Source organism: Thermobia domestica, chromosome 10, assembly GCF_964235325.1.
Source record: "Thermobia domestica chromosome 10, izTheDome1.hap1.1, whole genome shotgun sequence".
In the NCBI taxonomy this organism is placed as follows: Eukaryota; Metazoa; Arthropoda; class Insecta; order Zygentoma; family Lepismatidae; genus Thermobia; species Thermobia domestica.
The window spans coordinates 91,280,691-91,296,041 of record NC_137463.1 but is presented as its reverse complement, the minus strand read 5'-3'; the positions used below and the strand labels follow the sequence as shown (position 1 = coordinate 91,296,041).

Below are 15,351 nucleotides of genomic sequence, written 5' to 3'. Positions count from 1 at the left end.
CTATATTCGAAAATTCATTCTCAAATAGTTCACCTATTTCCTCGCAATGAGACAGTCTCGAAGTCATTTTATACATTGAGAAAACAAATTGAAATTGCCCCTCCCCCTTTAAAGATAGAATTTCCAGAAACGCTAGGATATGTGCTCACATGTACTTAGTAAGAAGTTTATGTAAAAGTTTAATATCTCTAACTTGAGGGCTACTGAAATATTTTGGTGTTGGAATGAAATTTGAATCTTTCTAGCCTCTTAAGGATGTTAAGCAAAATAATATGATAAAATCACTACCCAAGGATAGTGCTAACTGTGGTCAAAAATTTCATTTTAAACAGTGTGCCCATTTTTCCGCATAGACAGACAACGTAGATCTGAATGTAGAGGGGAAAAAATATAGAAATTACTCCCTTTCTCCCTTAGAGACAGAATTTTTGAAAACTCTCTGGCATGTACGATCCGCTTATTTTAAATTAGGATATTTTATATCGAGTTTCATGTTTCCAACCTGGGTTCCCGAGATTTTCCATTTTTGGCATAGATTTGAAACCCCTCTCTTAAGATAAAATTTTTAAAAATGACATGATAGTAATCCAGTTGAAGGTAAGTAGAACCTACGTTCAAAACTTCATATTGAATGATTCAGCCGTTTTCCCGTTATAATGTAACAGATATACGAGGGCATTCAATAAGTAAAGAGACAAATTGCTATAGCTCAATAAAGATTTATTTCAATCTTTCAAAATTAATGCTATTTTTCAATATAATCCCCCTTTACAGTTATGCATTTGTCCCATCTTTCTTGCAGCTTCCTAATTCCCTTGACGAAGAAATCTTTCGATTTACCCCGAAGCCACCTTTGCACCGCTGCCTTAACTTCCTCATTGTTAGCAAATCTTTTTCCACGTAGGGCGTCTTTGAGTGGTCCAAACAGGTACAAATCAGATGGGGCGAGGTCTGGGCTGTAGGCAGGATGAGGTAAGACCTCCCAACCCAATTCTTGAAGCTTATCTCGGGTCAGCTGGGCTGTATGAGGGCGGGCGTTATCGTGCTGAAGAATGACTCCTTTTGACAAAAGTCCACGGCGTTTGCTCCTAATAGCTGGTTTAACTTTGTGTTCTAGCATCTCAGAATAGTATAGGCTATTGATAGTTCGCTGATCTTCAAGGAAATCGCAATAGATTGGTCTCTGTGAGTCCCAAGAGATGGTCAGCAGCACTTTACCAGCGGAAGGTTGAACCTTGAATTTTTTGCGAACTGGAGAGCTAGTGTGTTTCCACTCCATACTCTGCCTTTTGGTCTCAGGGTCGTAGTGATGGATCCAGGCATCGTCGCAAGTCACTATTCTTTCAAAAAAAGCGTCTCCTTCAATCAAACTTCGTTGCGTTAAGGCTTGACAAATGGAAAGCCTTGATTCTTTATGAGCGTCAGTAAGCTGTCTGGGAACCCATCTGGTACACGTTTTTCTGTACTTTAAAATGTTTCTAATGACATTGTGAACAGTTCCAACACTTACTTGACCTTCCTCAGCTATCATTTCAACAGTAATTCTTCTGTTATCACGAATAAGTCCGTCAATCCTCGATTCCAACGAAGAACCAGAAACTACCACTGGACGTCCACATCGGGGTTCATCACCTACACTTGTTCGGCCACTTTTAAACTGATCAACCCACTTGTACACATTCGCACGGTTCATACAACTGTTACCGTACTGTCTCAACATTCGAGAAAAAATTTCACTTGGTTTTACATCTTCTGCGACTAAAAACCTAATGACTGAGCGCTGTTCTTCTAAGGTGCAATCTTCTAGAGGACTTGCCATGATGAATTGATATTTTTGAAGTTATGTTGACATAAAATTACGAAACAGCAGATCAGAGCATATCCCAAGGTTGCCAGCTAACACCCCTGAAACAAAAAAAAAAAAAAAAATAGTGTTAAAAATATAGGCTTTGTCTCTTTACTTATTGAATGATCCTCGTACATATAGGTATAGATACATAGATAAATACAGATAGTAGAAATCGTTATTTTTCGCAAGAGGCGAATCTGCATTTTTATACCCTCAGCTATGTTGTCGTTCGTGGCACACTTCGTGCATTATCGGCAAAAATTTTCAACTTCTTTGCCTTCCTTGTAGATAAATTATCAAGAAACGCTTAACCACCTGTTTTATTAATTTAAATGAAAAGTCTAAATACTGAATCTCAATGGATTTTGAGATATAGTCATCTTAATTATAATAATTGCAATACCCATTCCCGTTTCTTGCCACATCTTTTCTTCGCTTCTAAATAAAATATTAAAAAAAAAAACGCTAAAAGCATGTATCTAATTCTTTTAAATGAAAAGTCGAAATTCTACATTTTTTGTCTCTTATCTTAATGGGTGGGCGTGTCATCCACATTTTCTCCCTTTCCTCGTCGAATTTCCAAAAATCCTTCATTAGTGATATCTGTCCAAGTTTCAAATTTCTACCTTAAGCAGTTTGGCCTGAGTGTTTACTAGCCAGTCAGTCAGTCAGGACTTCTTCTTTTGAGTACAGTATATTTAGAGATATACTGTATAAAATAAATAGTAGCGACCCCTTTATGTCTTCTTATGGAAACTTCTAATGCTGTCTCCTTGAGTTGTTTCCATCTTAGCAACCGAATATGTCACAGGCCAGGAACTGGAAGAAGGAGAACTCTCCCCTTTGGCACGAGTTGGTTGCTCGTCAATCTTCAAGAATTCAGAAGAAAGTAGGTCCCTAGTTTATCATTCTGCGTCTGACTGCGTCGACATGAAGAAAAGTTCTTTCTAACTTTAGAAAGATTTTCTCTTGTTTTCTACAGACTTTCCACGTGTTTCTATTTCTGTTCTTCTCCAAGAAAAAAAAAAGCACAGATAGTTCTTCCTTGATGACAGAACGATGTACCAGACGCTCTTACGTTTGGTGAGGTCACTGTAAATCTTATCACACTCTTTCACATCTTTTTTTTTTCACAATACTAAGAACATTATTGCAAGTTCATGTTTTTGAAATTTTGTTAGCAGATTGTATGATGTTTTAGTGTTTGCGATATATTACTATTTTACTTTAATTAAATTAAATAAATAAAACATTAACTAAATTAAGTGTTTGGTGTTCCATCCGTGTTTGATTTATTTGAACTGATCTTTTAAATAAATAAAACACAGATGCAACACCGAAAGGTTAATTTAATTAATTATAAATATCTTCCTGAAAATTATCTGGAATATACCGTATAATCCAAACATTTGATCAAAAGTTTCCTCTGTACTTATTCCGTCTCTCTCATTTTCATTTCAGCCAGCAATTCAAATATTGTCTTTAAATGATTTGATCGTGTACGTTCATACAGTTGGAGGTTATTTGATGGATCCCTCTCGCGTAGAGAAAGAGGCAAGTATTTCGTAATTATTTAGTTTACTAACCATCTAGTAGAAAGTTTACTTTCAGATTTCGGGTTAAAATTAAGGAATCTCTTTGCCGAACTCCATTTTGAAATATAAATATACTGTAACGCAATTAAAAAATATTTTTTGGCTCATCGAAATTAGTTTTCAAGTTCTCTGAACTAAGAAATTCTGAACATTAATTAGCAGCTGTCAGTTGTCGCTTTTATGTCGAGTGGTAGTTACTAGCTTCCTCTGATTTCTTGCAGCTCATATAGAAGATTGAAGACTATATAGTTAGTCGAAAAGGAGAAATACGTGGAGGCTTGAAGTGTGCTTCCATGTGGATAATATATTGAAGTTGAAATTTATATAAGCCTTTAATAACTGATATAAACAAGAAGTGCTACTACAGACAGATACTTTTTAAGGCAATTATTTTGTAGCGAGACAGTATTATCTCAATTTCGGACAATGTTAGCTCACTTCCATTTTCTATTATTCTTTAATGTGCTTAAAGGTCGTTTGCTTACGCTGGGAGCTAAAAAGAGCTTCAAATTTGTAAGTTTTTTTTATTGAATAATGTTCTTTTAAGTATGTGTAACATTTTATACTGGGTAGTTTATTTTTCTATTAAAATCATTTTCAAAACTTAGCGATATTATATTCGAGTAGTACGTATACTCAGGCGAATAAAGTAAAGTGGCTGCATCGTTTAATATTCTTCGCTACAGACACAATGTTATTTATTAATTCATATTTCTTTTCGTTCTCCCTTTCCATTTCCTTGTTTTCCTATTATAGCTTTGCTTATAGTATGTATGGCAATGTAAACATAAACAAAGTGTACAATAATAATTAAACTTCGAATAATAGTAGAAATGGTCATTCATGATCATTCTCTCTTGATTTTTTTTAAACATGAGATTACATGCTGCATTAACTAGTTTATTTGCCTATTTTAATCGGAACAATTCATAAATTATTTGAGTAACCAGAATATAGTCATGTATTTGTGTATATATTTTATATATATATATATATATATATATATATATATATATATATATATATATATATATATATATATATATATATATATATTATTATTATTATTATTATTATTATTATTATTATCTAACGATTGAGTGTGATAATAAGCAATTATTCCATTAATGTATTTTCTCATTCTGTTTGTAGGTTGCAGCGTTTACTCGTAAGTTACAGCAGTTTGGTCTATGTTTCAGGCAAAATGAATATTTTGTCGTTGTATATGACTACATTGTTCGTTTCTATGGGAGGCAGAACGAAATATGGATTGTTGCTGAGAACTGTGATAAAGACTCAAGGAACACATGAAAAAAAAAAAAAAAAAAAAAAAGATGTGGAAAAATGTACACGGAAAAGATCATAATAAATATCATTACTCTCTATAAGGCATGTGAAAGTAATTTTTTCAAAGGTAGTTCGAAGCCCGTTCAGAGCATGAGTGTTTGGTATTATTCTTTTACTATTCGATTCCATAGTAATAATTCGTTGTCTTCATTGGACTAAATTCATTGAAAATAAAACTCAATATATAACAATACAATATAGGATGGATTATATAGGCAGTGTGTAGGTTAAGTTTAGAAATATTATTGTTCATATATTGAAATTTCCGCACTAATTATCTCTTCATTTCCTTGTAAAAGATTTTCATCATACTACATTGCTACTAGTTGTTACAAATGAAGTTGAAGGAGTTCACCACATACAAACATTGCTTCATACATGTAACGTCTTGGCTATAAGTGGTTCTTCGCAAAAATATTCCCTTAATGCATTGAGAACTCTTGCTCTATTAGTAACTTTCTATTTTTGCAACACATTCTTTACGGGATGCTTGGATTACACGCATACTCGCTATACTACTACTAGGAAGACTAGCTGTTATGGCCTATAAATTGATAGAGAGAATGATGATATTGGGCAAACAACAACGAAGAAATAGTCTGAGGAAAGACGAAGTAGAAAAGTCAGGAAAAAGGCTTCTGTTGTAACTAACGAAAATAATTTTGAGAGAAAGCTATTATTTAGTTCCGGTAAAGATAACTATTAAATTATTATTTTTTGATTATTTAACTATAAAGATGTTGAGTTCAAATTCTAACCTCTGGTATGTATGTGCTTAATAAAGATAGATATTAAAATGCATTCTGAGCCTTCTTTCAATTTGTAGTGATTTGATACTCTTAATACAAAATAAAGGACCTTCTTCGTAGTTTTTATTCCAATAATATATAGGCTATGCCTATTAAGGAAATTACGTACTGAAGTATGACCGAATGAAGCATGTAGTAATTGAATCAAATGTTAATAACGTTAATAAACATACTACTAAATGATAACCTCGGTGCTCTACATGGACGTAAAACACAAATGTAAGTATTGCATTTAATTTCTTAGACTATTTGCACATATTATCTATGCTCTGTGATTTTTTGATGTTATTTAGATTAAAATATAGCACTGGAGTGAGCCGTGAAACAAAACAAAATTATAGGCTTCAATGCTTCAAATCCCCAAGTTGCGCTCTTTTCGTCTTGCCTCTAAAAACCATTAGAAGTGGAATGTATTGTGTGTATATAAAGGCTATCTATGTTCGGTGAGTATTTCTCGCAGTTTTCTCCACAAACACAAGCTTACTTTTTGATTACAAGCATATAAATAAATTTATAAAAGTTCAGCAATGGATAGCATACGTATTCTGTTTGCACGTAATCCTGTGCTACCAAATTACTGTTACTACCAGATTAAATTCACCGGTAAATACCAAAAAAAAAAAAAAAATGCTTACTACCGCTTGAAAGTTACCGTCGTAATCTAAATTTGATCAAATTGCACCAGAAAATACACCAAGAGGATAATACTTTATTAAAAACTACGCAGGATGTAACATAGACAGATGGTCAATTCCTACCAGCGTAACTAATCTGTTCCGTGCTCCCACTCGGACTACAACCTGAATACAATGGATACTGTTCACAACTTCTGGAAGTATTTGTTACCATCAACAACTATTATTTCTATATTTTAGTCCGACGATGACGCACTGGACGAATGTTCATCTATCTACATATTTGTCTTGTCTGGTCTTCGTCACCATTAATAGTGTTTAATAATTAGGTGCACCAACAACTAAGGTCAAGTGTGCTATAAATGCAGAAATATTGACTTATTTAATAATAAAGTGTACAACATTTTACAAATGGCGGACATCGCCATTTGCAATGGTTGGCCGACAGTAAAGTCAAAGTGCCTGAATTATAGTGTAGAGAAATTGATAGCAGTTAAAATTAGATTTCAGTGGATGCATGTAATATATATTTTAAAAAAATATGTCAAAGTCAGGGTAATTGTAAAATTGTCAAAATAGAAATGAATTGAAGTCAAAATCTGGAAGGGGGTCCAGCGGGACGAAGAGGGCCAACTACCCAGTTAGTCAGGGTGTAAAATTGGGAAAAAGTGAAAATTAAATGAAATATAGATGAATAGAGTCATTGTGCGTGATTGTATATGTATTTGTGAGTAAATGTAAATGTGTGGAATGAATGTATGACGTGCACTTTTCACTTAATCCCCTTCCTCTTCTGCATCACACACCAGGGGATGTTAACACTATCACTGTCGCCGCTGAACTCCTATCAACATATTTCATAACTAATTCAAACTATTTTTCCACATCAGACAATTGTTTTTCTTTTTCTCTCCTCTACTTGGTTGCTACCAAATTCACGAAACATTTTCTGCCCGACATCAATTTCCATCTCCAAAAATTTCGTGTTGGAAGCATATATGATTCGAACTCCGATTTGAAAGATAGATGCATGGCTTAACATCGTACCTGTGATGAAAAAGAGCAATAAATTAAACAAATTCAATCCTAGTAAAAATCTGTAATTCTTTCTCTTCTCCTTAAGTCCTCGACATTTCCTTCTGAATTACGTATCAACGTGATTCAGGCAAAAAGGCCTATTGAACTTATAGGTTGAGAAAGTGATATCGTCATATCCTAATATGTTGTTATGATCTAGCGAAGTATATTTTAACAAATAACGTATAACAATTTGGAACATTGTATTTATGGAAACTAATAATTACTGTGTAATTCGCAATGATTTTGACGACTACAAAATTATATATTAAACGAATTGGTTCCACAATTCCTATTCCTAATTAAAACTTTTTTGTGTAGAAGATAAACGTGTTTATAATTATACGAAAACAATATGATCTACTACTTTTGCAATCTATTGGGTAATTTAAGCCTAATCAGGATTATGATTGTGATAAAGATTGAAGATAAGATCGTGGGTGGAAAAAAGTAAATATCAAAAATAACAATAACCTAAGAAACAATAAAATATTTTTATTATTTTTTTTAAAAAATAGACACACACAAAAAATTACATTTAATTTTGTTAAAATATCGTTGTTGTACATCGTCACAAGAACTTCTGAATGCGTAAATAAATAAATATATGATATGTACAACCAACAAACAAGAGACAGAGTTAACTTTTTAAAAAATATTATAAATACATAGAAATCGTATATTTCTGTAACTATCCTTAATATTAACATTTTTGTTCCTTGATATAAGAGAGAAGAGCTGGTGAAGATAATTTGTTAACGAGGGATGTCGTAACTTTTTTTGTCTAGGGAGCGTAGGGTGCAAGATAAAATAAATTCACCAATGTTACATTGAAGCAGAAGAGGGGTCTGTGTGATATGTGCAAACTGTTGTAACTTATTTTGTTTTGAATACATCATTCCTGGATCTACATGAAAGTGAATTTTTAATTTAAATTACAAAATAATTAAGCTTGGTGTAGTACGAACCGTACAAAATTCAATTTCAAATAATATTTAATATATTCAAATAATATGACACTGGGAAATTATTTAGCTAGTGTAAAAAAAGTTTTACATTGTGAGTAGGTTACACGCCTAATACATGTACTCTTTGTATTTGCTAGTTTTAGTGTACTAATGCATGAATTCAAAAGCTCTGGCCACTCTTTCCTCTTTAAAAGGCCGTATTCTCACAACCATTTGTACAGCAATATACTCTTTTTTTAACTTTAAATTAAGAAACATACAACGAAGACTTTCAATTATTCGATTTACGCTTGCTTGTGGATAAGCATGCAGAACTTTATAAATAGAAATTGATTACCAGAATTTTCGAACTAGGTTATAACTGGTGATAATACCATTTCATTTAATATTACGGTAATAACATTTTATTGTGCTGTGTCTAAGCTACAATGTTCGAATATCCTGTGTGTTAATGATTCACTATCCTATGATTTCTAACAAAAATTTCATTTCTGACTCCTAGCAATATAATTATAGGCAAAATACTTTACAGAGGATCCTGCGTTGTACACATTACAGAGGAACATTCATTGTACCATAGTTTTAATTTGCATCTATTTTAGATGTCATATATATTTTAGAACCATAGATTATCTTTAGTATACTTTCCTGCTATTTTGTTCTTTCCGAAACTCCTGAATATGTCATAAAATATTTGGATTTTAAGATGTCTTCCATAGTAACAAAAAAGTATATAATTACTTCATAATACTTAAAGTTAATGATTTATAATTACGTATTTTCTTTTACAAAGTACGTCATCCCAATGTTTTCTCTTAAATTTATAGCACATTAAGAGTCAACAATATGTTTTGCAAACAAAAAGAACATATTTTTAACAGTGAAATAATGTACGTTTTGCACAAAGTATTGTACTACATACATAATTATTCCACTCATTTACCAGCTAATAAAACAAGTGTATTACTAGACTTTTTCCCATAAGAATCAACTCAAAAGATTTCCAAAATGTGAAATAAAACATTTATAGATAGACTACTGGAAGTTCCGTCCTTCGCACGGGAAGGATAAGGTTTATGAGACCTATCTCAAGCATAAACGACCTTTTTATTGTTTCTAAGACATTGTGTGTGCAAATTTGATTTCACTGGAGTTAAGTAAACCCTCATAAAATCTGTCCTAAATAACTTAATAACGTCAAGTCCGTGTCAAATCATCATCACATTTGTTTCGTTATTTCTAAAACGCTAAATCAAAAACTTCAAATTATCTTCTCGAATCCTAAGTCAGTTCTTGAAGAATTCTGGATGCCATGGCGACTAGAAATACAAATATAGAACCTAACGTTTTTTGACACTAACATTTCCAATTTTTATCTGTTAGTTGTTCTATTTTTTTTTAGTTTGTTTGGATGAATTAAAAGTAATTATAATAAATTCCTTATGAATTGGAATCTTGTACTTAATATGAATGGCCCCAGCATTAAGGAATTTTGATCCAACCTGAATGGTAAAAATTATATTTGTGTTCAATCTATTTGAACGTAACACAGACGCTGTTGCTTCGTAATATATTCTTATTTAAAATACTAGCTATCATTTCTTTATGATCTGCTACTTTACAAATAAAGAGTGTCAGAATTCACACACTGACTACCGGTATTTCTTTGGCGATTCAGGGGCAAATTGAATTGTTGCTCCTCAGGTACTCTTTTCTGTAACTTTATACTTAATGTTGATAATTCTGTGTAGAAAACATAAATAGTATTTTATTTAAAAGACATATTCTTAAATGCCCCAGGTTCGATCTGCAGTTATGACTTACGTGGTTATGTCTCCCGATCAAACTATCCATTTCAACTTGTTTACGATATTTTCGTTCTGAAAACAGACCTTAAACATTAAACGAATAATATCTTACAAATAATTTAACATATTTAATATATAATAAATATATTTACTAAAATAAAGAAAATCGTAAGTATGATGTTAATTTATTAAATTTGAAATAACGATAATTGTGCCATGATATGATAGGTGTAATTATTACTGCCACCATATATATATATATATATATATATATATATATATATATATACGTCATACTCATTAAAAAAAACAGGTTACCATAATAAATTAAACAGTACGTCAAAGCGCTTCAGCAAATTTATAGGTAGCTATAACCAACACTCATAAAATGTAGTGAGATCATGTCAATGTCACTTTTAAAAATATCTACTTGTAACTTTCATGGACATTTAGCCAAGAAATAAACAAATCCTGTCTACAAACAACCATAACTAGCATCCTGCTATCCTGCTTTTTTTTCTTCATCTTAGTTTATTAATATATGATGATTCATACTGTAGCTTTAATTTCTCTTCACTTGCTTGAGAGAAATTTCTTTCTACAAAATTCAATGGCTTAAACAAATGAAAACATAGCACTTAATTATTTGCACCATATAACAAATCTAATTTTTGTAAAATATGCATCTTACTGTAATTTATTGTTGTTCAAATACATATGATTTATGGAACAAACTTTATAATAGTATCTGCTTTATTAATGTGTTTCTATCTGAACTAACATATTGTTAGTTCTATAACAACAAGAAAACTATGTTTTTTTATAGTGAGTCATAATTTATAATTTATTCTAATTTCTTATTAGAGATGTATAAAGTGTATTATGCCTAATTATGTTTCCTTTAATAATTGATGGAGCTCGTATGGACAATAACAAAGAAGAGAAAACCACATTTAATAACAAAACCACATTCATACTTCTCATTTAATCAGCAAGAAAACTTTGCATCAAATATTGTAGATAACATATCATACTTGTAGAAATTCAAAATATTGAAGGGCAAAATGCAAATAAGATATACATATATAAAAATTTTAAAATATACATCATTTCAAAAGTGAATCAACGAATTTTAATTGTAAAACTACAGTAATAAACGTAGATTTTACATTCTCATAATAGATTTACTGTAGTAAACTCGTAGAAATAAATACTTATGCAAAGTATAACTTACAGTTTCTTCTTCTAGCTCGTTTGAATATCATATCAATAATTAGCATAGCAAAATAGTTCTTGTACATCAGAATAGAAGAAAAACCTGTATTTATTGATACGAAAAAGGTAGTTTATCACATGAAAATTGCAATTCGCAATTCAAAAGTACTTTCAATGTTAAGGAATATCATTTGTTTCAAAAATATTATATAAATATGCTTTTGTGTCTTTAAATTATTTATTTTAATATTCAGGCACACAAAATTATAAATTATACACATAGAAATATCAAATAGTTTAATTATTATTTAATAACAAAATACAGCGCAAAAATCAGCATGTTTACAGTATTATAATATATAGCTTTATCATCGTTCACTTAGATGAATATTTACTTTTCTTTTAAATTGCAGCCAACCAATTAAAACAATCCTTATTTATAATTACTCAAAAAGCACACGAATCATATACAGAAATAGAAAATAGTAAGATTTTTCTTCTAAAAGAAATAATTTGTGCTTATTATACATGACTCCATAAAACAAAATATATATTTCAAGAAAGAAGCACTTTGCAAGTATAGATTTAGTCAACTATTGCACCTCCTCACTGCGGGAGAAGAGTTTGGCTTCAAAGAGGAAATAAGTTGATGTATACGTTTCAAGCGGAAGACGTCATCTGATTTACCTGTATCTATGTGCTAAATACAGAGTTTTCTTTGAAAGAAAATTCTAACAACAATCATTATATAATTAATTGCAGATACCCCACATAGGTGTTTTAGGATTAAGAAGCATGATGCTACAAAACGCGTGTCAAGTTAGACCAACCACCAACACCAAAACGACCGGAACATATCTCAGAATTATGGGCTATTTATGGGCTAATTAGTTGCTCTAATCCCAATTTTTGGGCTCCTACTGTTTAGCGGGAAATCGGATTCAAAGTGGGCGAGTCCAGCTTGATATCAAGCTAGAACCCCCCATATTGTTAGAATGGTCCGATCGAAAAAATTCAAACGCCAGAATTATGGGCTATTTATGGGCTAATTAGTTGCTCTAATCCCAATTTTTGGGCTCGTACTGTTTAGCGGGAAATCGAACTCAAAGTGGGCGAGTCCAGCTTGATATCAAGCTAGAACCCCCCATATGGTTAGAATGGTCCGATCGAAAAAATTCAAACGCCAGAATTATGGGCTATTTATGGGCTAATTAGTTGCTCTAATCCCAATTTTTGGGCTCCAACTGTTTAGCGGGAAATCAGATTCAAAATGGGCGAGTCCAGCTTGATATCAAGCTAGAACCCCCCCATATGGTTAGAATGGTCCGATCGAAAAAATTCAAACGCCAGAACTATGGGCTATTTATGGGCTAATTAGTTGCTCTAATCCCAATTTTTGGGCTCCTACTGTTTAGCGGGAAATCAGATTCAAAATGGGCGAGTCCAGCTTGATATCAAGCTAGAACCCCCCATATTGTTAGAATGGTCCGATCGAAAAAATTCAAACGCCAGAATTATGGGCTATTTATGGGCTAATTAGTTGCTCTAATCCCAATTTTTTAGCTCGTATTGTTTAGCGGGAAATCGGACTCAAAGTGGGCGAGTCCAGCTTGATATCAAGCTAGAACCCCCCATATGGTTAGAATGGTCCGATCGAAAAAATTCAAACGCCAGAATTATGGGCTATTTATGGGCTAATTAGTTGCTCTAATCCCAATTTTTGGGCTCCAACTGTTTAGCGGGAAATCAGATTCAAAATGGGCGAGTCCAGCTTGATATCAAGCTAGAACCCCCCATATGGTTAGAATGGTCCGATCGAAAAAATTCAAACGCCAGAATCATGGGCTGTTTATGGGCTAATTAGTTGCTCTAATCTCAATATGTAAGACTCATACCGTTCTGCGGGAAATCAGATTCAAAATGAGCAAGTCTAGCTTGATATCAAGCTAGAACTCCCCATACGGTTACGGTTACAATGAACCGATCGAAAAAATTCAAACGCCAGAAATATGGGCTATTTATGGGCTAGTTAGTTGCTCTAATCCCAATTTTTGGGCTCCTACTGTTTAGCGGGAAATCGGATTCAAAATAGGCGAGTCTAGCTTGATATGAAGCTAGAACCTCCCATACGGTTACGGTTAGAATGGTTCGATCGAAAAAATTCAAACGCCAGAATTATGGGCTATTTATGGGCTAATTAGTTGCTCTAATCCCAATTTTTGGGCTCCTATTGTTTAGTGGGAAATCGGATTTAAAATGGGCGAGTCTAACTTGATATCAAGCTAGATCCCCCAATATGGTTACGGTTAGAATGGTCCGATCGAAAAAATTCAAACGCCAGAATTATGGGCTATTTATGGGTTAATGAGTTGCTGTTATTCTATTTCTTGGATCCTAATGTTTAGCGGGAATTCGGAAACAAAACAGGCGAGTCTAGCTTGACATCAAGCTAGAACCTCCGATTCGGTAACAATGGTCCCATCCAAAAAACTCAAACGCCGGAATTATGGGCTATTTTTGGGTTAATTGGTACTCTAATTCCGAGTTTGGGGCTGCTACCGTTTAGCAGGAGTTCTTCATCAAATTGTAGGATTTTGCTTAACTTCTAGCTATAAACCTAGTGCTGTAAATAATCAAATAATTAAAATGCCGGAATTATGGTTTATTTGTTTTCTAATTATTTCCTCTAATGTCAATTTTAGTTCTTCTATCGTTCGCAAGAAATCTCATGCAAGATTGGTATTGATTTCTAGATAACGTGGGATGCTAGTTGCAAAGTTGCAGTGAGAAAACGTCGATATCTATTAACTGAAAATAGATTTTTTTGCATTCTCCGCGAATGCAAATATATATCTCTACTAGTAAATTTATGAATTGTCTTTTCACGTTTATATGTTCAGTATGTTTGGAAGTGAGTAGTGTATATATAGAATTTATATGGAGAAATATCATATTTAGTAGTAGAGATATTGATTTACATTTGCGGAGAGTGCAAATAAATCAATTTTCAGTTAATAAACATCGATGTTTTCTCACTGCAACTTTGAAAGTATCATCCCAACTTATCTAAAAATCAATACCAATCTTGCTTGAGATTTCTTGCTAACGATAGAAGAAAAAACACGACATTAGACCAACAATTTAGCAATACAAATAACCCATAATTCCGACGTTTTAATTCTTTTGATCGGAGTGTTATACCCCTAGGTTTATAACAACAAGTTAAGCCAAATCTCACAATTTGATAAGGAATTCCTGCTAAACCGTAGCAGCCCCAAACTCGGAATTACAGCATCAATTAGAACATAAATAGCCCATATTTCTGACGTTTGATTTTCTTCGATTCGAGATGTCTAACCTTATGGAAAGTTTTTACTTGATGTCAAGCTAGACTCGCAAAATTTGATTCCGATTTCCCACAAAAAGGTATGAGCCCAAAAATTGGGATTAGAGCAACTAATTAGCCCATAAATAGCCCATAACTCTAGCATTTGAACTTTTTTGATCGGAGCATTTTAACCGTATGGGGGGTTCTAGCTTGATATCAAGCTGCACTCGAACATTTTGAATCCGATTTGCCGCTAAACAGTAGGAGCCCAAAAATTGGGATTAGAGCAATTAACTAGCCCATAAATAGCCCAAAATTCTGGCACTTGAACGTTTTCGATCGGACCATTCTAAACGTAATCATATGAGGGATTCTAGCTTGATACCAAGTTAGACTCGCCCAATTTAAATCCGATTTCCCACTAAACAATAGGAGCCCCAAAATTGGGATTAGATCAAGTGAGTAGCCCATTAATAGCCCATAATACTGGCGTTTGAATTTTCTCGATCGGACCATTTTAACCGTAACCATATAGGGGGTTCTAGCTTGATATCAAGCTAGACTCGTCTATTTTGAATCCGATTTCCCACTAAACAATAGGAGCCCAAAATTGGTATTAGAACAACTAATTAGCCCATAAAAAGCTCATAATTCTGCCATTTAAATTTTTTCGATCGGATCATTCTAGCCGTAACCATATTGGGGGTTCTAGGTTGATAT

The 15,351-nt window shown here is 32.9% G+C and overlaps 1 protein-coding gene across 2 annotated transcripts in view; it reads left to right on the top strand.

The window, feature by feature from the left end:
- Window positions 1-5,585, top strand: part of LOC145662561 (heme-binding protein 1-like) — a 113,915-nt gene extending 108,330 nt beyond the window's left edge. For both annotated transcript variants that reach the window (XM_081728243.1, XM_081728244.1), the window contains 2 exons: window positions 3,311-3,403; window positions 4,597-5,585. In XM_081728243.1, the coding sequence (XP_081584369.1) occupies window positions 3,311-3,403; window positions 4,597-4,755 (252 nt within the window). In that variant the 3' untranslated portion in view covers window positions 4,756-5,585. The remainder of the gene's footprint in view (window positions 1-3,310; window positions 3,404-4,596) is intronic.
- The last annotated feature ends 9,766 nt before the right edge of the window (window positions 5,586-15,351 follow it).